Source organism: Heterocephalus glaber, unplaced genomic scaffold (assembly GCF_053883595.1).
Source record: "Heterocephalus glaber isolate CG9 unplaced genomic scaffold, H.glaber_assembly_v1.0 deba00001613, whole genome shotgun sequence".
Classification (NCBI taxonomy): Eukaryota; Metazoa; Chordata; class Mammalia; order Rodentia; family Bathyergidae; genus Heterocephalus; species Heterocephalus glaber.
In genome coordinates this window covers 2,825,829-2,851,717 of record NW_028258384.1, presented here as the reverse complement: position 1 = coordinate 2,851,717, position 25,889 = coordinate 2,825,829, and the positions used below count along the sequence as shown (strand labels likewise).

The following is a 25,889-nucleotide window of genomic DNA, read 5'->3' as shown; positions in this document are numbered from 1 at the left end:
GGTGCCATTGAAAGGATCAATTATAAATTGGCCAGTACTTTATCAGCCTGCAGAATTACAGAGGGACAAGAAAACTCATGAATACTATGTGCATGTACACACATCACCTTCTGTTGAGTCTTATGTTTTTTAATGAAGAAGTTACAAGGTAGAAGAGAATTCTTTTCTTTGAAGAGCATGACCTCTTCCTCCTTATAACACTCTTCCAAAGAATCTTGTACCCTGCCCCATCTCTTGCAACCCTGAGACAGAAATTAGGATGTCCAAGTCTTATCAGAAAGCATAAAACCAGAGGAAGATTAACTAAAATATAAAAAGGCTGGGGGAACATATCTCAGTGCTAGGTACATGCTTAAAATGTACAAGTCCCTCGGTTCAATCCGCAGCATCTACCAAGAAATGAACAAGTAAATAAAACAAACTCAAGGATCTGAGGTCCAGGGAAGCCAATCATGACAAATTCAGGATAGAATTAATGTCCACTATAATGAGATCCTTTGCTATAGGAGAAATCCCTAACAATAGAAACATAAACAGTTAGAATCCCTATGAAAACCACAGCAGACTCTCCTCCACCCCTTAATCAGGTCCTTCAAAGCCAACAACAGACAACAGAGAGGTCCAAATTACCAGGCCCTCAGGTGAATCATGCCATAGGTCCTTATCTCATTAAACTAGGATATAATGCCTGCCATTATAGGGAAGCATTTTACATTAACCATGAACTTAACTCTTACTTTCTATAGAAATGAACACAATGGTGTGTACCTATAGTCCTAGCTACTCTAGAAGCTGAGGCAGAAGGACTGCTTGAGCCCGGGAGTTTGAGGCCAGCCTGGGCAACATATTAAGACCCTGTTTCAAATAAAAAAGGAGAAGAGGGGCCGGGGATTTAGCTCAGTGGTTCTGGCGCCTGCCGTGTATGCGCAAGGTCCCAAGTTTGATCCCCCGTACCAAAAAAAAAAAGGAGAAGAAATAGAAAAAGAAAAATAGAGTACAAGGAAAGCAAAGGAAAGAAAAAAAGAGGGATAATTTTCTAGCAGTGAACACAAAGACCCCTGATCACTCCACATCAGCTATAAAATACAAATTTCTTCCTCCTCAAATCTGTCCTTTCAGTTTCATAAAAGCTCAAAAGACAGAATGATCTATTGCCCCAGAAATGTCAACCACTTTTATCTTGTTGTTATCTGAAGATTATTACTACCTCTGAAAGCTCAAATAATTTTAAATATAATTTGTCTCTGGACCAAGAATAAAGACGAAAGTAGAACAGGAGTTGTCTACTCTTGGAATATAAAATCTCTACGAAAAATTTAAATGAAAGTTTCATGACTTTTTTCATATTTCCCTTAATAATCTACTTTCTACTATCTAATTATAACTGGGTTGATAAGACACATTTATTTCTTTCCCAAACTGAATACAGACAACAGTATTTAGATTGTAAATTCCTTAAGATCAAGGATGATATCTATATTTGTGACTGTTTTATTACCTCGCTCCCAACACAGCCTAGCACAGAGCCTGAATCACATGAGACCAGTGTGCATTGTGTGAATGGAAGAAGACTAATAACCACAGCAGAAAATGTGTCAACTTCATTCCAGGCACTGAGCACATATATGTAACACAGTAGTTACTCTGAAGACAAACCAATTTGGCCTGAGATTCTCTTAAATGATACTAGCTAAACAGAATTGGGCTTGGTCAATCTTTCATAGGAAGTTCCTGAAGAAAATGTAAACAGTCCAACTTAGTATTTCACATATGAGGATAGTACAGAACAGAGGCAAAATAAACACTACCTCCTTGTAAACTACAAAATGTGTATTAGTTTTTGTGAATTAGCTAGATAAAAGAGTAACTAGTTGGTGTCCTTACATCTTTGTTTTTCTTCTAATGTACTTCATTTTACTCCCCTAAGATGAGGTACTTAAAAGTTGCTGAGAACCAGGTTACCAAGATCTATCTGAGAGGTAGTAGTACCTGGCAAGTACAGAAAATGAATTCATAGACAGTGCTTTGAGGTAAAAGGAAATGAAGCAGGGCTTTAATGCAACAGTAGCAAAGGCTTCAGAAGTCTAACAAGATGATGGTTAACCCCCCCTATGCTCTAAAATAATACAACAAAACCTTGGACTACCATGATTATATCACTACATACAATAATGAAAACGGAAAGCCTCCACCTACCAAACGATCCGCAGAAAACATGAAGTCCCCTCTACTGGCTGTCCTAAAAAAAACAGTACAAGTTTTAGTCTAAATTTGAGCTTTAAGGTAAAATATTATTTAATACATATAGTAACATTGATATTAAGACCTATTACATATTAAAAGCTTAAATGCTTATGTGTACACACTATTAGTGGGACAAGATTTTTTTACTAGGATACAGTTACCAAAATGAGATGACTTGATAAATATTACTGGAAATGTTTGCTTGATATCAACATTAGAGATAGAAAACTGAAAAGATCATATAATCCCCCACTGAGTTGCTAGAATACATATTATTCAACCTGAAGATGAACACGTTCCCATAAACATGGCAGCATGCTCACAGTTCAAATTGAGAGGTAATTTTACAGTAAGAAAATCAGGTTCTCCGCACTTTCCCACTCAATCTACTTTGACCTAAACCCCATATTATAGAGATGAAAAACCCAAATTCTTTGTCTCTAATCCTATAAAATAAAAAAACTTAAGAAAATTATAATGGTAAAAATACAAATATATTTTTACCACTGCTCTCAAGAATTTTAACCTAATTTTCAGGATCTATTTCTCAAATTATTTGTAAAATATTCCTTTTCCTGTTTTCCAAACTTTTTCTTCATTCCCTAGATCTTTCTGCTATTTTTCTATATACTTCCTTTTGTTCAATACCTTCATATCCTGAAGTACACAAGAAATAATAATCCAAGGTTGCATCTACCCACAAGCTGTTAACAAGCCAAAAAAGAAATGCTAAATGACTAATGTTCTTTTCGTATGTAAAAATCCAGTAGCATTCCTATCCCTTCTCCCATTCAAGTTAAATGGTCTGACTGAATGGACTGATTTACAGGTTATGTACTTAAAAATCCCCCACCTGTCTATCCAAAGTGTACCTAAAGTATTTCCCAATGCAACATCAAAATGGCATATACAAACACATATTATCTCAATATGCCATTAATTGCCTCTGTTTTTTTTCCAAGCTGCATTCACCTTCTCTGACATAGGAAAGTAATGAAATATTCCTGACACAAATGTCATTAGGTTTCTTAGGGTAACCACAGTTCTATCATATTAGAGATTCTAACTCTCTAAAATATGGAACATATTTAAGCAAAAGGAAGAATATAGGTCTATACTTTTTATATGTAAGTACGGCGTACAAAACTAACCACACAGTTATACACACAGAGAACACATTTATAATGGGTTTTATGTCATGTAATACGGTTTTCAACAGAGACTATTCTATCAGCACTTTTCATTTCTATCATTAATCGTCACAACATATCTGGCAAGGAAGTAAAAAGCATCACATTATTAAAACACTGAAGCCAGCATATGTTATTTGCCCCTTTGTCAAAAATCAGATGGCTGAAGATGTTTAAGTTCATTCTCTATTCTATCAGTCACCATGTCTGTTTTTGTCCAGCACCATGCTGTTTTTCTTACTGTGGTTTTAGGTATAATTTGAAGTCTGGGATTGTAATGCCTCCTGCTTTGTTCTTTCAGGATTGCTTTTGCTATTCTGGGTCTCTTCTGGGTTCCATATAAACTTGTGAATTGCTTTTTTCTAGTTCTGTAAAAAAATGTTGATGGTATTTCAAAGGAATTGAATTAAATCTATGTATCATTTTTATAATATGGCCATTTTGAGAATATTGGTTCTGCTTAAAATGTTTTCCACCTTCTAATGTCCTCCTCAATCTCATTTTTCAGAGGAATATAATTTTCATTATAGAAGTCTTTCATTTTCTTGTTTAGATTAATTCCTAGGCACTTAATTTCTTTTGAAGTTATCATAAATGTGATTGTTTTCCCAATTTCTTTCTTGGTAGGTTCACTGTTGGTGTATTGCAATGCTATCAATTTTTGTGTGTTGATTTTACATTCAGTCATTTTGCTGAATTTAACAGTACTAAGAATCTTCTGATAGAGCTTTTGGATCTTCTCTGTAAAAGATTATGCCATCTGCAAATAAAGATAGTTTGACTTTTTCCTTTCCTCTTACCCCTATTATTTTTTTCATTTGCCTGATTCCTCTGACTGAAGTTTTGAGTACCATATTGAACAAATGGTGCTGGAAAAACTGGTTGTCCATGTACAGAAGAATGAATTTAGATCCGTATCTCTTACCCTGTAGTAAAACCAAATCTAAATGGACCAAAGACCCCATTATGAAAATAGCAACACTGAATGTGCTGGAAGAAAAATTTGGTAACATTCCTGGAGATATAGGCATTGTCAAGGACTCCCTAAAAAGAACCCTTAACCGTACAAGACATAACACTAAGAATAAAAAAATAGGACTATATAAAATTTAAAAGTGTCTGCACCAAAAAGGAAACAACTAACAGTGAAGAGACAACCTACAAAATAAGAAAAAAATATTTGCCAGCTACTCCTTGGACAGACAACTAATATCTAGAACAGTGAAGGCAAACCTTTTAGAGCTTTCAATGACAACTAACAGTTGGCTGTGGCACATGTGCTGTAGGTTCACCACCTCTGATCTAGAATATACAAAGAAGTCAAAAAACTTAGACCGCCTCCCCAATAAAAGACGCAGTCAAAAATAGGAAATTGAAATGAATAGACATTTCTCATAAGAAGTACAAATGGGCAGACAGGCAGCCACCTGGTTCCACACTACAAAGATGCAGAGGACACCAGACCACCAGACCAAGCACAAGACATGATTAATAAATCTAGAGAGGAGCTCAGGAACATGATGGAATCCCAACATAAGAAACAAATGGAATCCATAAAACAGATGCAAATAGATTTCCAGGACATGAAAAACTCCATTGAAAGTCTACACAGCAGAATGAGCCAATGTGAGGACAGAATTTCAAATATAGAAGATAAGATAGCAATTAGTGACCAGGAAAAGAAAAATTGCTTCAAAATTATAAGGGAACATGAGAAATCAATCCAGCAGCTGCTAGATGATGCAAAGAAGAATAACATAAGACTGATTGGGCTCAATGAAGAAACAGGAGAGAGTGGAGATGACATAAAAAAATCTCTTCGCAGAAATAATGGCAGAAAACTTCCCAAGCATGGGAAAAGAGCTTGACATACAGATAAGTGAGGCATATAGGACTCCAAATAGTCTTGATCAAAAAAAATCTACACATAGGCATATAATTGTTAAGATTCCAGAAACAAAACTGAAGAACAAAGTTCTCCAAGCAGTCAGAGAAAAGAAACAAATCACATACAAAGGAAAGCCCATCAGAATCACAGCAGACTTCTCAACACAAACCATCAAGGCAAGAAAGCTTGGAGTGACATATTCCAAGCCCTAAAAGAAAACAGCCTCCAACCCAGATTGATGTACCCTGCAAAACTATCTTTCAAAATGGATGGAGAAATAAGATACTTTCATGACAAAGAGCACCTTAGGAACTTTGTGAATACCAAACCAGCACTCCAAAGAATATTACACAATATCCTAGGAACAGACATTGAGGATCAAAACTCCAGGAAGCAAAGAAGAAAGAACCCATCTAGCATGACAAGAAATTAAATGTAAGGGGGAGAACCCAACAAAAAGAAAAAGTCAGGGCAATGATAAGTCAATATGTTTCAGTTATAACCATCAATATCAACGGTCTCAATTCACCAATTAAAAGAAATAGACAGGCACAATGGGTCAAGAAGCAAAATCCAACAATATGTTGCATACAAGAAACACACTTAATTCAAAAGGAAACTCATAGACTGAAAGTGAAAGGGTGGAAAACAATACTCCATGTGACAGGAACTGGAAAAAAAAGCAGGAGTAGCTATCCTCTTTGCAGATCAAGTAGATTTCAAACCAACACTGATTAAGACAAATGAAGAAGGACACTACATCCTTGTAAAGGGAACAATCCAACAGGAAGAGATGACAATCATAAATATCTATGCACCAAACACTAGTGTACCCAACTATATAAGACAAATACTAACGGACATGAAAAGTCATATATGCACTAATACAATTGTAGTGGGGGACCTCAACACCCCACTGTCACAAATAGATAGATTGACAAGTCAAAAAATAAGTAATGAAATACTAGAACTCAATCAAACTCTTGAACAAATGAACTTAACAGATGTTTACAGAGTCTTCCACCCCACAAAATCAGAATACACATTCTTCTCAGCTGCACATGGGTCATTCTCAAAAATAGACCACATACTCACACAAAGAACATGTTTAAGTAAGTGCAAAGGAATTGAAGTTATCCCCTGTACATTATCAGACCATAGTGCGATGAAATTGGAGATCCATAGCAAAAGAAACTCAAAAAATTTCATAAACACGTGGAAATTGAACAACACACTTCTGAATAAGCAATAGGTCACAGAGGAATTTAAAGAAGAAATAAGACAGTTCCTTCCATTAAATGACAATGACAATACAACATATCGGAATCTATGGGACACAATGAAAGCAGTCTTATGAGGGAAATTCATAGCAGGGAATATGCATATTAGGAAAACAGAACAAGCCCAATTAAATAACCTGATGCTTAACCTCAAGCTTCTAGAAAAAGAACAGCAAGACAACCCCAAAGCTCATACAAGGGAGGAAATTATAAAGATCAGAGGAGAAATCAATGCAATGGAGACTAAGAGAACGATACCAAAAAATCAATGAAGCCAAGAGTTGGTTCTTCGAAAGAATCAACAAAATTGACAAACCTTTAGCCAAACTTGTCAGAAAAAGGAAAGAAAAGGCCCAAATCCATGCAATTAGGAATGAAAAGGCTGAAATTACAACAGACCCAGCAGAAATCCAGAGGATCATCAATACCTACTTCCAGAATCTATACGCCAATAAGATGGACAACACAGAAGAAATGGACAGATTCCTAGATACATATGAATTACCAAAGTTGAACGAAGAAGACCTAAAAATTCTGAACAACCCAATATCAACCAATGAAATTGAAAATGTAATTAAAAACTTATCACCTAAGAAAAGCCCGGGCCCTAATGGCTTCACTGCTGAATTCTACAAGACATTTAGAGAGGAACTGCTGCCACTACTGTTTAAACTCTTCAATGAAATGGAAAGGGAAGCAATACTCCCAAATTCATTCCTGGAAGCAAGCATCACCTTGATCCCCAAAGCAGAGAAAGACCCAACTGAAAAAGAGAACTATAGGCCAATCTCACTAATGAACATAGATGCAAAAATCCTTAATAAGATAATGGCAAACAGAATGCAGAAGATCATCAAGAAGATCATACACCCTGATCAAGTGGGATTCATCCCAGGGATGCAGGGATGGTTCAACATACGCAAATCAATCAATGTAGTACACTATATCAATAGAGCCAAGGACAAAAATCATATGATTATCTCCATAGACACAGAAAAAGCATTTGACAAAATCCAACATGCATTTATGATAAAAATCCTACCAAAAATTGGAATAGATGGTCTCTACCTCAAACTGATAGAAGCCATCTATGAAAAACCAACAGCCAATATCATATTAAATGGTCAAAAACTGAAATCCTTCACACTAAAATCAGGAACAAGACAAGGATGTCCACTATCAACACTCTTGTTCAATATAGTTCTGGAAACATTAGCCACGGCAATTAGACAAGAGAAAGAAATAAAAGGAATAAAGATAGGTAATGAAGAAGTCAAATTGTCATTATTTGCAGATGACATGATACTCTATATAGAAGACCCCAAGAACTCCACCAAAAGTCTTCTAGACTTAATAACCAAATTCAGTCAAGTAGCTGGTTATAAGGTCAACACACAAAAATCAATAGCATTCCTCTACACCAATGACAGACTCACTGAGAGAGAAATAGGGCAAATAATTCCTTTCACAAGAGCATCCAAAAAACTGAAATACCTAGGAATCATCCTAATGAAAGAAATCAAAGACCTCTTCTCTGAAAACTATGGCATTCTGAAAAGAGAGATTGAAGATGATATCAGAAAACGGACAGACATCCCCTGCTCCTGGGTAGGAAGGATTCATATAATGAAAATGGCCATACTTCCAAAACTGCTATATAGATTTAATGCAATTCCAATTGAGATCCCAGCAGCATACTTCATAGACCTCGAGAAAACAATCCAAAAAAATTTAGAACAAGAAGAGACCCAGAATAGCAAAAGCAATTCTAAGTGACAGAGACATGGCAGGGGGTATCACAATCCACAACCTGCAACAAAGCTACTGTGATAAAAACAGCATGATACTGGCAAAGAAACAGACTTGAGGACCAGTGGAACAGATTAGAAGATGCAGAAACAACGACAGACACACTCAGCCATCTCATCTTTGACAAAGGAGCCAAACACCCTCACTGGAGGAAAGATAGCCTCTTTAATAAATGGTGCTGGAAAAATTGGGCTTCAACTTGCCAAAGATTAAAACTAGACCTATATCTCTCACCATGCACTAAACTAAAATCAAAATGGATTAAAGACCTAAATATTAAAATAGAAACTCTGAACCAGTTGGGACAGAGGTTAGGTAGAACCCTTGAACACATCGGTGTAGGAAAAGATTTTATGAACAAAACCTCAGTTGCCCGTGAACTAGCACAAACAATCAACAAATGGGATCTCTTCTTATTGAAAAGCTTCTGCACAGCAAGAGAAACCACCAGCAGTGTAAAGAGACAACCCACAATGTGGGAAAAAATCTTCGCCTGCTCTTCCTCAGACAAAGGTCTACTATCTTGAATCTATAAAGAACTTAAAAAGATCAGACCTCCCAAATTTAAAGACCCAATCCAAAAATGGACTGCTGAAATGAACAGACATTTGTCAGATAAAGAAGTAGAAATAGCAAATAGATACATGAAAAAATGTTCAACATCACTGGTCATTCGAGAGATGCAAATGAAAACAATGCTGAGATTCCACTTCACTCCAGAAAGAATGGCTGCTATCATGAAATCAACCAATAACAAATGCTGGTGGGGCTGTGGGGAAAGAGGAACCCTGCTCCACTGCTGGTGGCGGTATAGACTGGTGCAACCACTGTGGAAATCAGTATGGAGATACCTCAAAGAACTAGGACTGGAAGTCCCATTTGACCCTGCTATTCCACTGCTGGGGATCTTCCCCAAAGAATTAAAAGAATCATACCACAGTGATATATGTGCACCCATATTCATAGCAGCGCAGTTTGTAATAGCTAAAACTTGGAAACAGCCCAAATGCCCATCAACTGGAGACTGGATAAAGAAAATATGGTTTTTTTATAAAATAGAGTACTACTCAGCCATAAAAAATGAGAAGTTAGAGACATTTATAGCTAAGTGGATGCACATTGAGGTGATACTCTTAAGTGAAACAAATAGGACACACATGTGTAAATACCGAATAGTTTCTCTGGTGTGAGAAACTGAAAGTGTAAATAAGGACTAAATGTATAATAGGTAGTGTGAAATAGGAAGAAAAGGGGCAAAGGGGAAGGAAGTGGGAGAGCTAGGGGAAAGGGCAGAAGGGAATGGGATTAATATGAGAAAACGGAAAAGTAGGAACAAAATCTTTGTAAATAGGGAGGAATGGAGGGGTTGAAGGAGGGCTGGGCAAGGGAGAAAAATAAGAACCAAGAGAGACTATGTAAAGGTGCAAATTTCCAATGATGAATGTCATTATATTGTATACCTAAAATGTACCAATGATTAGAATGAATAATCGATAATGTAAAATAGGAAGAAAAGGTCTAAAGGGGTAGGGGTAGTGGGAGGGGCAGGGGAAAGGAAAGAAGGGAAAGGAAAAATGATGAGAAATGGAAAAAATGGAAATAAAGTCTTTGTAAATAGGGAAGGGTGGAGGGCATGAAGGGAGGGCTAGGAATGGGGAAAAAATAAGAACCAAGATGCATTATGTAAAGGTAGAATTCCCAATGAGAAATGTAATTGTGTTGTATATCTACAATGTACCAATAAAAGAATTTAATAAAAAAAAAAAGAAGTACAAATGGCCAATAAGTACATGAAAAAAAAACTTCAGCATTATTGGTCATTAGAAAAATCAAATCAAAACAACCCTGATATTCTATTTTACTCCAGTAAGAATGACTATCATCGAGGATTCAAAAAATAACAAATGTTGCCTAGGTTATGGGGAGAAAAAGAACCCTTCTACATTGTTTGTGGGAATATAAACTGGTACAACTACTATGGAAATTACAGTGTAGATTCCTCAGAAAACTAACAATGGAAAGTTAATTTGACCCAGGTATACCTCTTCTGTGTATATTCTTGAAAGAGTAAAGCCATCATATTACAGTCATGCGTTACACCCATGTTTATAGCAGTACAATTCACAATAGCTAAATTATAGAAGGAGCTTATATGCTCAACAGATGGATACACAATACACATAAAGAAAGATAAATCTGAGTCACTTATAGGAGAATGGATCAACCTTGAGACCATAATGCTGAGTGAAATAAATCCGACACAGAAGGTTAAATATTCCATGGTGTCTCTAATATAAGAAACCTCAAATATAAATAATATAAAGGACAAAATAAAAGAGACAGTAGGAAACAGGGAGGACTCTGTATAGATGGAAAGGGAATCTGGAAAGAGGATGAGGGAAATAAAGGAAGAATAAAAATGATTAATATGTGGGCCGGGGATTTAGCTCAGTGGTGCCAGCGCCTGCCTCGCAAGCACAAGGTCCCAAGTTCGATCCCCGGTACCAAAAAAAAAAAATGTCTTTAAAAAATAATTAATAATGTGATTTGTATATGTACCAATTCCCCAAGATGAATGTAATAATTATGTATCATAAATATATACTAATAAAAAATATTGAAGCCTACTGTTCTCTCTGCTAAAGCTAAACAAAAATGACTAGGCATCACAAACACAGTTTTTTCAATGGAGAAGAAAAATCTAGATTTATATTAAAGAAAGATTCCATGATATTGAAGCAGGTCACAGGTTTTTCCTTTTTTTTTGCTTAAATTCTTTTACTGGTACATTTTAGGTAATACAATATGTTTACATTTATCATTGGGTGCTTGGACCTGTACATGATGTATCTTGGTTCTTATTTTTTCCCCATTACCTACGTGCCCTTCACCCTCTCCACCCTTCCCTATTTACAAAGACTTTGTTTCCATTTTTTCCTTTTCTCATAATTTTTCCTTTCCCTCCTTTCCTTTCCCCTTCCCCTCCCACTTCCCCTCCCCCTATGAACCTCTTCTTCCTATTTCAAATTATCAATTATTTGTTTTAATCATTTTCATCCTTATTTACACTTTCAGTTTCTCACACCAGAGAAACTACTCAGTATTTACACATGTGTGTCCTATTTATTTCACTTAAGAGTACGGCCTCAATATCCATCCATTTAGCTATAAATGTCTCTAGTTTCTCATTCTTTATGGCTGAGTAGTACTCCATTTTATAAAAACACCACATTTGCTTTATCCAGTTTCCAGTTGATGCACACTTGGGCTGTTTCCAAGCTTTAGCTATTAAAAACTGTGCAGCTATAAACACAGGTGCACATATATCCCTGTGGTATGATTCTTTTAATTTTTCTGGGAAGATACTCAGCAGGGGAATAGCTGGGTCAAATGGGACCTCTAGTCCTAGTTCTTTGAGGTATCTCCATACTGATTCCACAGTGGTTGCACCAGTCTGCACTCCCACCAACAATGGAGAAGGGTTCCTTGCTTCCCACATCCCTGCCAGCATTTGTTATTGGTTGATTTCTTGATAGCAGCCATTCTTTCTGGGGTGAGGTAGAATCTCAGTGTTGTTTTCATCTGCATCTCTCGAATGACCAGTGATGTTGAACACTTTTTCATATGTTTATTTGTTGCTTTTACTTCTTTGTCTGTTCATTTCAGATGCCCATTTTTGAATTGGGTCTTTGAATTTGGAGGGTCTGATTTTTTTTCAGGTCTTTATATATTCTGGATAGTAGTCCTTTGTCTGAGGTACAGCTGCTAAATTTTTTTTTCCCACATTGTAGGTTGTCTCTTAGCTCTGTTGGTGGTTTCTCTTGCAGTGCAGAAGCTTTTTAATAAGCTGAGATCCCAGTTGTTGATTCTTTCTGCTAGTTCCCATGGTACTGAGGTTTTGTTCATAAAGTCTTTTCCTATGCCAATGTCTTCAAGAGTTCTACCTTACTTCCAGCAAGTTTAATGTTTCTGTTTTAATATTTAGATCTTTAATCCACTTTGATCTTAGTTTATGCACTATTCTGATATACGCAAACTAAACCCACTGATAGTATTTTATTTCCCTAACTCCAAAAACAAAAACTCACAGCTAACACTATATGTCCCTGCCAACCAACAAGCTCAATGATGATATTATTCTAAATATTCACCACTTTGACTCCCTCAACCTTGTCCAAGAAAATTACCATTGCCACACTGTCATTGGGATAACTGCTTTGTCTAAGGAAGTCGACATTTCCACAGAGATTCAGAATCATGTAAATTAATTCCACATAACTGTAAAACTTAGTCCTTTATATGCTTTTAACAAGCATAGACGGTTATATTTTTCTGCAACTTAAGATTTCTATAGTAAACTGGCTAAATATCCAAGTTCCTAAACACTGAAGCTTGCTTCGAGGCAATTTCTCCTTCCATGGTAAAACATAAACACTCAGGGTGCAAGTTAATGTAAAATTTGTCTTACTTTGTATTCTGGAATTGACAAAAAGTGGAGAGAGATTGTCATGTGACCCAAGGTCCCTGCTGGTCATGTGGTCATAGGGAGTCTCATCTCCATAGTTCCTGGATGAGCTTGGATGCCCTCCATTCCTCCAGGACCCTGAGCTACTTCTGTTTTCTACATCTGGGCCTCGGCATCCGCGGGTCCAGCCCCCTTGGGTCCGCCTCTGTTGCAGCCAGAGCTCCTGCCGATGGCCGAGGCCGCGGGCTTGGAGGGCTCGCTGTCGGGAGGCGGGGGGTGGCGGCGGCTTGGCCGTGGTCCACATGATGTTCCGTCTGAGTCACCCGCTGGCTGGGCAGGCGGCGACGGGGAGGCGCTGAGGCCCGGGCACCCACGTCGCTAATGCAGGGAAGGAGCAGGAGCGCCAGAAGCTCCTGCTGCTCCGCGGGCCTGAGGGCGCTCGCTATAAGTAGTCAACTTTAAATTGTCACCTGAGCAAAAGCCATTACTGACTCCTCTTTCTTCACTTCTGGACCTCTTCCTCAGGCAATATGAGTCCTCAGTCAATGCGAGATGCTGTGACCTTCACTCCTGGGGAACAACTTCTGGCAGGTAACAGGCTTTTCTGTGGTGGGTATTTTGTTTTTGTACAAATTGCAGAGAAAAGTTCTAAGATTCTTCCAATCTCAGGGTGATGGCAGACAGGCTCTCTAGCTTGGTTATGTTTAGTGTGTGGAATCCCTGGTTCACCCTATACCCCAAATCAGAAGCCAGGCAAATCATCACACACAAGAGACTAGCCATTTTCTCAGAGCAATAGCCTAGCCTGAGCACAGCACGATCATCTGCGGTATTTGTAAAATTACCGATAGTCAGGTTATACTCAAGACTATATAAACAACCTCCAAGGATGAGGGCCAAGAACTTGTACTTAAGAAAAACAAAATAAAACAAAACACTTCACTAGCAATTCTGATGCAAAACTTTGGTTAAGAACATTATATTACTTAGATCAGTGGTGGTGAACCTATGGTATGCTTGCCAAAGTGTGCTGTTTGTATCATTAAAGCTGCTAAAAGGTTCCCCATTGACTTAGATGATTCAAATTACCTTAGGTTGCCACTCACATTAGGGTTGCATAGGACATTTTTCTATCCTGAGGTTAACTAACTCTTCTGTAGATGACTAAACCAAAGTTACAAGGCTGAAAGGTCTCCTTCTTTAGTGCTATCTCATGGGCTGAAATACTCTTAAGGTTGCTCAGTTATCATCCAAGAAGCCTGCAAAGGTCTTGCCAAAGCCCTTTTTAAGATAAATAAATGTACAGACAGAATATATTCAACAACTCACAAAACAGCTTTACTCTAATGTTTCAAGAAACAAAAAGAAAATACAAGGCTCATCAAGAAGGATAATCTTTTAAATTCACCACATTGCCTTAAATATGAGGTCATGAAGTATGTTCAAAGGGAAAAGTGCATGATACTCAGATTTTGCTGGATTCAGTATATAAAGGAGGCAAGAAGGGAAGGATGAATGAGGATGAATGGTTTAATCCATTTCAAACACCACCACCACCAAAAAAAACCTCTCAAAACCAGAAATCACAAGGAAATTAAAGAGTCATTTCTTTTCCCTAGTTCAGTGGTGACTCATGTATGTATAGCTGAGTAAATCACCTGTTTGTTCAGTGTTTAGATTACTGCACTCTCATAGAGAAGAAATAATTTCCTCAGAATTACATAATGCAGTCTATGGTTTCAAATATTGTACACCTCCAAAAAGACCTTTTAAATCAGTAGTATATGTTCTCAATCTTTCCTGCAGTCCAACTGGATCAATCCCCATTTCCCCGTGCAAAAGTTAATTCATAAAACAGTTCTTTCACTAACTAGATAGATGCTAAGGACCAGGAAAAATAAAAGAAACAACACGTATTCCAGTTGCTTCTATTATCAGACAACTACATATGCCAGAAAGAGAACAAGATATGATAATCAGTGATACTTTCCAGAATTAGATCTATATAAATATATTTCATCTTGCCATAGGCACCCCCTACAGAAGCTGAAACAGGTCTTATTTGTGTGAGAGGATGACAATGTTTTACAGATAAAAAACGGAAGAGACAGCCTCTGTTAATGAATTTGGTTAACAAAAAACACTGTCCCCAGCTTAAGTAAGCATCAACTAGTTATCAAAAATTGTAGTGGGAGGGCTGAGGGTATGGCTCAGTGGTAGAGTACTTGCTTAACATGTGCAAGGCCTAGCTTCAATCTCCAGTGCTGCAAAAAAAAAGTGGTGGGTCTTTCTGTACTGCATCAAAGCACAATAAAAATTATCTAAGATCTGTCAGGATTGGTTTTCAAAATAAGAATGTGAGTTCCATTTTCAATCAAATTCCTTTCACTGTCCAAAGAAGTATGCACAAATCCAAACTTGTACATTTGAAATTCCTTAAATATGCACAACTCTTCACAGTTTGTAACAAATGTTCACAGACAGTTATCTTGTTTTAGCCTCTCAGGAGCACCATGAGGCAGCACCAACATCCTCATTTTACAAATGATAGAGCTAAAGCACAGAAATTCTAAACGTCTGGCCTATCATCACTCCTCTCGATCCTACCAAATGTAGAATAAACCAAAAGACTCCACTTACATCCAGGTTTACTATGTAATCCAGGTTTTTTGAGTAATGAAGAATAATGAGGTATATACAGATATTACCACATATAAATACTACTATCATGCTCTAAGTTCTATAGTAATGGTCCTTAACCTACACTTTATGACCCTTTGTGAAATCTAATAAAAGGATCCTTACCCCATAAAAAAAGAACATAAGCAAATGTCCATAGCAGCATTATTCATAGTAGCCAAAGAGTGGAAACCACCCAAACATCCACTATTAAATGGATAAACACATTGCAGTATTTCTACACAGTATAATATTATTAAGCCATAAAAAGGAATGATATAGTGATAAAACATGGGTAAACCCTGAAAACATTACTCTAAAAAAAGTAGTCACAAAATGATCATATATTTTATTATTCCTTTTATATAAAACATTCAGAATAACAAATATCACATACTTTACTCAAGTGGACTCTAAAAAAGTTGATCTCATAGAAATTGAATGTAGAATAGTGGTTAGTAGAGGCTGGAAAGAGTAGCAGGGAGGGAAGAATTGGGGCTGAGCTATGGATAATAAGTTATAGTTAAATATGAGTGAGAAGTTCTGAATACGCCATTGCACTGGAGGGTAATTATAGATAACAACAATATACTGTATGTTTCAAAAAGCTAGAAGAAAGGATTTTGAAAGTTTTCATCACAAAGAAATGATCAATGTTTGAAGAGATAAATATGATTAGCCTGATTTAAACATTATGTGATATATATATGTGTATTGAACATTACATGGTATTAATATGTGCAATTTTATGCTTTATGTATCTGTTAAAAATAAATTTAAAGCAGCCTATATGTCCATCAACAGATAGATGGAGAAAGAAAATGTGGTATTTATACACAATTGAGTTAGAATACACTTGAGTCATTTGTAGGAAAATGGAGGCACTTTGAGAACATAATGGTAAGTAAAATAAATCAGACACACAAGCTTAAATATCATGTAATTTCTCTTATATAGGAAATCCAAGCCAGGGATTTAGCTCAGTGGTTCTGCCGCCTGCTTCACAAGCACAAGGTGCCCAGTTCAATCCCCAGTACCCAAAAAAAAAGAAATCCAAAACATAAATAAAGATCAAAATACAAGACAGATAATAAAAAGTAGGGAGATAGATCTTTTTCAAATGGGAAGGAGATCAAGAGATAGAGGAGGAAGGAAGGGAAAGGTGATGAAAAAAGAATTGAGATGTGTTACGTACATGTATTAGCTTCCAACAAGGAATGTAACCATTATGTGATGTAAACATTTACTGATAAAAAATTAAAACTGGAAAAAATAAAATAAATATTTTCATGTTTAATTTAAAAAATAAATTTTAAAAGAGAACTGTCCAAATAGGCGAATTAATAGAGACAGAAAGTAGACGCGTTATTGTCCAGGGTTTTGGGGAGGTTGAAGGGAAATGAGGCATGAATGCTAATGGGCAGGAGATTTCTTATTGGGGTAATGAAAATGTTTTGAAACTGACTATGGTACGTGATGGTACACAGCCAGTGTGCACTAATACCTGAATTCTATGGTATATGAATATCTCAATGAAGATTTTTGTTTTGTAGTACTAGAAATTGAACACGGGGCCCTTCCATTGAGCTACAAGGTCTCCCAAGTTGCTAAGTTGCCCCTTTTGGGATAGAACTCGTGAACCTCCTGTCTCAGCCTCGAAGAGTTCTGGGATTATACTTGTCAGGTAAAAGGGCCAAAGACCAAGATCAGACCAGGCCACAGCAAGCCTTTATTAGGGGAATAGATCTGCCGGGCTGTCTCTGAACAAAGGAGAGACAAAAGCAATATGGCCGGGGCAGGGAGAGTCTTTTATAGAGACTGGGGTGGGGTTTGTAGGGGGGGATGAGTGAGGTAGTGATCAGGGAGTGGAGGAGCCAGTGACATCACTAGGTGGTAGGAGGTGAGCGAGTATTAGGTTACTCTCTAGGTGGGACCAGGGGCATGCTGGGAAGAAGGGTTTGTTCTTTGGTGGGAGCAACCATCTTGGCATGACATCACACAGGGGAGGGGGCAAGGCACCATAGGAAGAGGGCAGCTACTATACATAATAGCTGCTGAGGTAGTGGGAGACCTATCAATAGTCATGAATCACCATGCCTACCTTAAGATATTAAACCACTGAAAATACACATACAGATAAAATTTTGCATGAAACTTCTGAGGGTTCACTAAGGACCTGAAACTCATCTACAGGTGCAGTGGAGTCCAAGATCCAAGGTTAGTTAACTTTTGCTCTACAGAAACAAGAATCATCATCCTATTTTGTTTCACAAATGTTTGTTTTCAGCTGCTCACACCACCACTACCAACCAAACCTATGCTTATACTTCTAAAAATTACTACTTCATCTATTTATTACATCATATGATCAGTTTTCCATACGTATTCATTATAAACAGATAGTATAGATTTATACTTAAAATATAAAGAGCTAGAAAGAATCTTTAGTAATTGAGTATCTATTACCTGTAAGGCAGGGTTGGAATTCAAAGATGCAGAAGAGTCTGCCTTTCAAAGAGCCTAAAATCTAACAGGCAAGATAAGATCAACACACAAGTAGCAATATACAAAATAGAAGGTAAATTTTGCATTAAAAAGGTCACTGAAAGCTGCGTGTGGTGGCACACACATGCCTGAAATCCCAGCACTTGGGAGGCTGAGGCAGGAGGATCTCCACAAGTTAGAAGCCAGCCTGGGGTACATAGTGAGTTCAGGGTCAGCCTGAAGTACAAAGGGAGACCCTGCCTCAAAAAACAAAAAAAGTCACTGAAGATCAGCCAGGAATGATTAAAAGAAAGCCTCTTGGCAAAGTTGCATTTAACCTTCAAAAATAGGAGCTGAACATGAACAAAGACGATATAGGGAATTCTAGATAAGAAAAGAAGCAAGAATGTTTCAGAATAGTTCCTAGGAACCATGAGGAGGGGCCTAAATATCAAGCTAAGGATTCAAGACTATTTGGTAGCCTCTGAGAAGTCAAAAAAGGCTGCTGTGAGAAAGAAAAACTGCAGATAAGAAAATTAGGAGCCTATTACAACAGTATGAATAAAAATTACTAGAGTCTGATTTAGGGAGTGGCATCTGTCATACAGTACCTATCTTTATCAAGGTATGCCTCACCACTGAAAATAGGTGGTGTTCTGACATGCTGTAGCTACTCATTTAAAATGCCGCCACTAGGAGTGTGGTGCAGTGGTGCACACATGTAGTCCCAGCTACTTGGGAATCTGATGGGAATGGCACTTGACCTCAGGAGTTTGAGGATGGCCTGGACAACACAGCAAGACCCTTTCTCAACAAGGAGGTAAAGTGCGACCAATAAAGAAACGAGCTGTAGTTTATTATGGTACATACTTCCCATGTTTTACATGGATTTTCTCAAAGCAATTTCAAAATAGCATTTTAACATGAAGGCTACAAAGGTTTGTGAGATGAGCAGGGGTGAAAGGTTCCTTTGGTTCTCTTATCTATGTTTTGTAAATTTACAGTAAAACAATCACTAAGAATTGGATGGTATGCTTTCAAGTGATCAGGTAAACCTGAAATTCTACATCTAAACAAAATGACATTTTTGAAGTAGCAAATACTGAAGGATCAGAGGCTCAGTGCAGTACAATAGAATTTCCTTGAAATTGCTTTATTTTAATCTGTGAACCTGTGATGTTTGGTGGTAATGCAAAACCATAGGTAGTAACCATTTTGGAGTACAAATTTACCACTTAGGCACTGGACAGAGAGCACAGGGGCGTTTATCTGCTAGGAATGTCTGAGGATTCATCATTGCTCACAGAGACAAAGAGGCCAGGAGAGACCAGGGCTACCTAAAAGGATTCATACCTAGTTAAAGTGAACTGGGAACTACGAAAGGGAAGTGTGTCACATGAGTTCCCCTGGAACATATTCCCCAAAGAACAGGCCCTGCCCTAATCTCTCCAAAGACCATTTCCTCAAGGGCAAGAACACTATTCCTTGGGTTTTTTATTTCCAATCCCCGCCCATCCCATGCAGGCCCTCGTCAGTTCCGCCTCCCTTTCCCCTTCCGTTCTTGACTTACTTGTCCCGGATGATGGTCTGCAGTTCCCGGATCTGATCATTCATTGGCAGAAGTTTCAGCTGCGACGCTATCTGTCTGGAGAGTTCGCAGTCCCCTGAAAGGGAGTCGCCAGCAGGTGCGTCATAGTTGCTATTGTTACCAGTGTCGCCTGGGCTCTCGGAGTTAAGGCTGGTGGTGCCGCAGGCCTGAGAATCCCACTCAGCCGTCGCGCTAGAATGGGCGTGCCCAGTGAGGAGAGTCAGTTTAGCCTCAGCAGCGCTACTTCCCCCAGTTTGATCTGGGATCAGGTCTCCAGGTTGCAGCAGTTCGGGACTCGGGGTTGAGGCAGAATTTACTTGCTGGTTGTGACAGGGCATGGAGTCTGGATGCTGTAATTCTGTGGCCATACACCAGACTCTGGGCTGTCCGCTTGTTACCAAACCCTAAGAATAAGGGAGAACGGCGATTAAGGGCTGACGCGCGCGTGCTTTCCCAGCCGCCCCGCCCCGGTCCCCGTCCCCCCACCCCCTTGCTCTTACTCCAAATCCGTAACCCAGGCTGCCCTCTCACCCTTAGGCCGCTTACGGTTCCCTCCTGTCAGCTTTGTCCCACGCCCGCCCACACCGGACGTACTGCTTGCGTACACACCCTATTGGCCGCTCTCCCTGCCACTTTTCAGCACGCTAATACTTAACTCTTTGTGTCCACCACTGCTGCCTGTATTCCTACACTTAGCCTGGCAGCTAGTCTGGGCAGAGGTGCCTGGTTGCCGGGGCTGAGGGGAAGGGGGAGCGTCTGCCTTGGGCTCCTTGGGTGATTGGTAGAGCCAGGAGAAGCTTGGAGTGTGTTACACACCTAAAGCCCATGTTTTCAGATTTTGTGAGTTGGCAGAGAAATTATACTTCCGTAACTGCATCTTCAAGATGACGTGTGTTATCAAAGGAGGAACTAAAAACGCCTAGCAGGCTGCTAAAGTGTCTGTCCCGTACAAGCAGCAGCTTCACAAGTGTACTTGACGACTAAAGTTTCTTATGGTTATTGGTTGGGTCCTACAGTGTACGCTTTACCATGCAGATTCTGAGAACATTTCAGATCCACTATTATTTTGTTTCTTTTAAATACTTGGAAATAAAGATCTGAAGGAAAGAGTGTCTAGGGCAGTACTTTTCAAACCTCAGTGTGTATCAGAGCAACTGTAGAGCTTCTTAAAATACAAATTTTCATGGTCCACCTTTGACATTCTGATTCGGCAAATCTGAAAAGAGACCCAATAATTTTTATTTTTAGGAAGTGACAGCAATTCTGAGTTTTTAAAACTAATGTCTTGAAGAAAAGAGGGACTTACTAGGCTGCCTTTTTAAAAGAGCTACAACCTGAAAGTCAGAAATCTGCTAAATCTACCAAAATGAATTACTGGGGGGACATTTGACAAGTCCTTTGCCCCTCTGGACTTGACTTTTCCCATCTATAAAGTGAGATGGATGAATTATTTCACCGCTGAATTCTTTCTTCCACACAGGTACATAACCAATACATGCAGAGATGTAGAAAAATATAATTAACAGATAACAAGAGTAACCAGACCTTTGGACACTTGACCCTTGGTTTTTGATCTAGCTCTTTGCTTTCATTTTTTGTTTGTTCATTGGTATTGGTGATATTCACAACTTTTATTTCTCTGTTTGTACCTCACCTTCCAGATCTGTACACTATTAGCTGTAATAATGTAGACAGTTTAAATTTGATTGGATGATAAGAACTGCAATTGAGAATTGTAATCCCATTCAGTTTTATTTTTTTAATTTTATTAACTTTATTGGTACAATTTGGATATACATAATGATCACATTAATCATAAGGAGTTTGTACCTGTATATGATATATCTTGATTCCTCTTTTTTTCCCCAATTCCTCCTCTCACTTCAACCCCTTTTCCCCTTCTTTACAGGAGCTTTGTTTCCATTTTTCCTTCTCTTCTCGTTTCTTTTTTCCTTCCTTTTTTTCCTCCCCCTTCCCTAGTTCCCCTTTCCTTTTGAACCATTTCTTCTTATTTCACATTATCTATTATACATTTTGGTCCTTATTCACCCTTTCAGTGTCTCACACCACAGAGACAGTGCGATATTTATACATATGTGTTGGATTTATTTCACTTAAGAGTATGGTCTCGGGCCGGAGATTTAGCTCAGTGGTTTCACCGCCTGCTGCACAAGCGCAAGGACCCGAATTCGATCCCCGGTACCAATAAATAAATAAATAAGAGTATGGTCTCAAGGTGCATCCATTTAGCTATAAATGTCTCAACCTCATCCTTCTTTATGGCAGAGTAGTACTCCATTGTATAAAAATAATCTTTTTTATCTATTCATCAGTTGATGGGCATTGGAGGTGTTTCCAAGATTTAGCTATTACAAACTGTGTCACTATAAATATGGGTGCTCATATATCATTGTGGTACGATGCTTTTAATTCTTTCAGGAAGATACTCAAAAGGGGAATAGCTGGGTCAAATGGCACCTCTAATCCTACTTCTTTGAGGAAGCTCCACACTGATTTCCACAGTGGTTGCACCAGTCTGCACTCCCACCAACAGTGGAAAAAGGTTCCTGTTTCCTCTCAGCCCCACCCAAATTTGTTGTTGGTTGATTTGTCAATATTAGCCATTCTTTCTGGAGTGAGATGGAATCTCAGCGTTGTTTTAATTTGCATCTCTCAGATGGCCAGTGATGTTGAACATTTTTTCATGTTTATTTGCTGTTTGTATTTCTTCATCTGAGAAGTGTCTTTTCATTTAGATGCCTATTTTTGGATTGAGTCACTAAATTTGGGGGGGTCTGATTTTTTTTCAGTTCTTTGTATGTTCTAGCAATTTTTTTTTTTTTTGGTACCAGGAATTGACTCGGGACCTTGCACTTGTGAGGCAGGCACCGGAACCACTGAGCTAAATCCCTGGCATCTATGCTCCACATATTAGTCCTTTGAGGAACAACTTGCTAAAATTTCTTCTAACTCTGTGGTTTGTCTCTTCACCCTGTTGGTGATTTATTTTGCTGTGCAAAAGCTTTTTAATAGGATGAGATCCCAGTTGTTGGTTCTTTGAACTATTTCCGTGTAGTCCAGGTTTTGTTCATGAAGTCTTTGGCTACCCCTATGTCCTCAAGAGTTCTACCTATTCTCTCTTCCAGCATAATTAGTATTTCTGTTTTAATATTTAGATTTCTGATCCATTTTGATTTTAGTTTAGTGCATGGTGAGAGACATGGGTATAGTTTTAGTCTTTGTCATGTAGAAAGCCAGTTTTTCCAGCACCACTTATTAAAGAGGCTTTCTTCCAGTGAATGTATTTGGCCCCTTTGTCAAAGATAAGGTGGCTGAGTGTTTTGAGGTTTGTTTCTACATTTTCTAGTCTGTTCTGTTGATCCTCAGTTTTTTGCCCAGAATTGTTTTTGCTTTTCTAGGTCTCTTCTGATTCCAAATGAATTTTAGGAATGTTTTGTCTAGTTCTGTGAGGTGTGCTAATGGAATTTCGATTGGGATTGCATTAAATCTGTATAACAATTTTAGGAGTATGGCCATTTTCACTATGTTGGTTCTTCCTACACAAGAGCAAAGGATATCTTTCCATTTTTGATATCCTCTTTGATCTCTTTTTTTCAGAGTACTGTAATTTTCAATGTAAAAGTCATTTACTTCCTTTGTTAGATTGATTCCTGAATATTTCAATTTTTTTCGATGCTATTTTGAAAGGTGTTGTTTCCCTAGTTTTTTCTCAGTGAGTTTGTTATTTGTATACAGGAGTGCTATTGATATTTGCGTGTTAAGTTTGTATCCAGCTACACTACTGAATTTGGTTATTAAGTCTAGAAGACTTTTGGTGGAGTTCTTGGGGTCTTCTATATAGAGTATCATGTTATCTGCAAATAATGACAATTTAACTTCTTCCTTTCCTATCTTTATTCCTTTTTTTTCCTTTCTATCGTATAATTGCTCTGTTTCAGGAACTATATTGAATAGGACTGATGATAGTGGGTGTCCTGGACTTGTTCTGATTTTAGAGTGAAAGTTTCCAGTTTTTCTCCATTTCGTATGATATTAGCTGTTTTGTGTCATAGACGACTTTTATCAGATTGAGATAGACTTTCTATTCCACTTTTCTGTAGGGATTTTTATAATGAATGTGTGTTGGACTTTGTAAAATGCTTTTTCTTCATCCATTGAGATGATGTTCTGGTTTTTATCCTTGGTTCTGTTAATGTAGTGTATTACATTTATATATTTGCACTTGTTGAACCATCCCTGCATCCTTGGAATTAATCATACTTGGTCATGTTGTATAATCTTCTTGATGATTTGCTGCATTTTGTTTCCAGTATCTTATTGATGATTTTTGCATCTGTGTTCATTAGGGAGACTGGCCTATAGTTCTGTTTTTTATTTGGATCCTTCTCTGGTTTTGGTATCAGGGTAATTCATTCTTCCAGGAAAGAATTTGCTTTCTCTTCAATTTCATTAAAGAGTTTGAGGAATAATGGGATTAAATCTTCTCTAAATTTTTTATAGAATTCAGCAGTGAAACTGTTAGGACCTAGGCTTTTCTTGTTGGTAGTTTTAAAATTACTACTTCAATTTTATTGACTGATATTGGGTTATTTAGAAATTTTATATTTTCTTGATTCAACTTTGGTAATTCATATGTATCTAGGAATCTGTCCATTTCTTCTCACTTTTCTGTCTTAATAGAGTGGAAGTTCTCTAAGTAGGTTTTGCCAATATTCTGGATTTCTGGAGGATCCATTGTGATTTTGCCCTTTTCATTCCTAATTGCATGGATTTGGGTCTCTTCTTTCCTTTTTTTTTTTTTTTTTATAAGATTGGCTATGTGTTTCTGTATTTAATCTTACACAGAACCAACTTTTTGATTCATTAATTCTTTGTATTGTTTTCTTAGTCTCAATTACATTAATTTATCCCTAATCTTTACAATTTCCTACCTCATCTCTGCTTTGGGTTTTGCTTGCTCCTATTTTTCTAGAACCTTAAGGTTCAACATTAGGTTATTTATTTGACCTTGCTCTATTTTTCTGATGTGGGAATTTACTACTATAAATTTCTTTCATAGGATTCCTTTCATTACCTCCCATAAGTTCTGTTATCTGATATTGGCATTATCATTTAATAGTAAAAACTGTCTAATTTCTTCTGTGACCCATTTGTTTTTCAGGAGGATGCTATTTAATTTCCATGTGTTTATGTAGTTTTTGTGGTTGCTTTTGCAATTGATTTCCAGATTCACTCTACTATGGTCTGATAATATGCACAGGATAATTTCAATTCCTTTGCATCTATGTAAGCATGTTCTATGAGCTAGTATGTGGTCTATTTTGAAGAAAGTCCCATGTGCTGCTGAGAAGAATGTGAATTCTTTTGTTGTTGCACAGAACACTCTATAGTATCTACTAAGTCCATTTGTTCAAAGGTTTGCTTTAACTCTGCTGTTTCTTCATTGATTTTTTTGTCTATTTGATCTGTCTATTTGTGACAGTGTGGTATCGAAGTCCCTCATTACAATTGTATTAGTGCTTATCAGATTTTTTATATCCATTAGTATTTGTTTTATATAGTTAGGTGCACCAGTATTTCATGCATATATATTAATGATTGTTATCTCTTCCTCTTGGATGATTCCCTTAACAAGTATATAGTAACTGTCTCTTCTGATCAATTTTGGCTTGAAATCCTCTTTGTCTGCAAATAGTATAGCTATCCCTGCTTTTTTCTGTCTTCCTATCCCATGGAGTACTGTTTTCGATTGTTTGACTTTCAGTGTATGGATTTCCTTTTTTTTTTTTCTTGGTACCAGGGATCGAACTCAGGTCTTTGCACTTGTGCAGCAGGAGGCGAAACCACTGAGCTAAATCCCCAGCCCTGGATTTCCTTTTGATTTAAATGTGTTTCTTGTATGCAGCACATTATTGGATGCTGTCTTGATCCATTCTGCCTATCTGTTTCTTTTGATTGGTGAGTTCAGCCCATTCAATTTGATGGTTATAGCTGATAGGAATTGATGTATCCTTGTCACGTTATTTTCCTGTGGTTGGTTCCCTTTCTTTCTCTTTTGTTTAATTGCTTGCCTTGCTTGATGCATTCATTCTAATGGGATTCATGGAATTATTGTCTTTGTTGTCTTTTTCTATAATATTCTTCAGAAGTTTTTGGAGTGCTGGTTTTTTGGTCATGAATTTCTTCAGGTGTTCTTTATCATGAAAGTATCTTATTTCTCCATCAATTTTGAAAGATAATT

The 25,889-nt window shown here is 37.6% G+C and overlaps 1 protein-coding gene and 1 long non-coding RNA gene across 4 annotated transcripts in view; one reads left to right on the top strand and one right to left on the bottom strand.

The window, feature by feature from the left end:
* Positions 1-20,217, bottom strand: part of Uprt (uracil phosphoribosyltransferase homolog) — a 29,561-nt gene extending 9,344 nt beyond the window's left edge. Inside the window, exons 1-3 of one of the 2 annotated variants that reach the window (XM_004867490.4) lie at positions 20,159-20,217; positions 19,610-20,031; positions 2,197-2,239 (exon numbers count right to left, since the gene is read on the bottom strand). In XM_004867490.4, the coding sequence (XP_004867547.1) occupies positions 2,197-2,239; positions 19,610-19,995 (429 nt within the window). In that variant the 5' untranslated portion in view covers positions 19,996-20,031; positions 20,159-20,217. Of the gene's footprint in view, positions 1-2,196; positions 2,240-19,609; positions 20,032-20,127 lie in introns of both variants that reach the window. The other variant, XM_004867491.4, reaches the window with a different exon arrangement.
* Positions 19,612-25,889, top strand: part of LOC110346220 (uncharacterized) — a 59,809-nt gene continuing 53,531 nt past the window's right edge. For both annotated transcript variants that reach the window (XR_015445578.1, XR_002390124.2), the window contains exon 1: positions 19,612-19,724. This is a non-coding gene — a long non-coding RNA (uncharacterized LOC110346220). The remainder of the gene's footprint in view (positions 19,725-25,889) is intronic.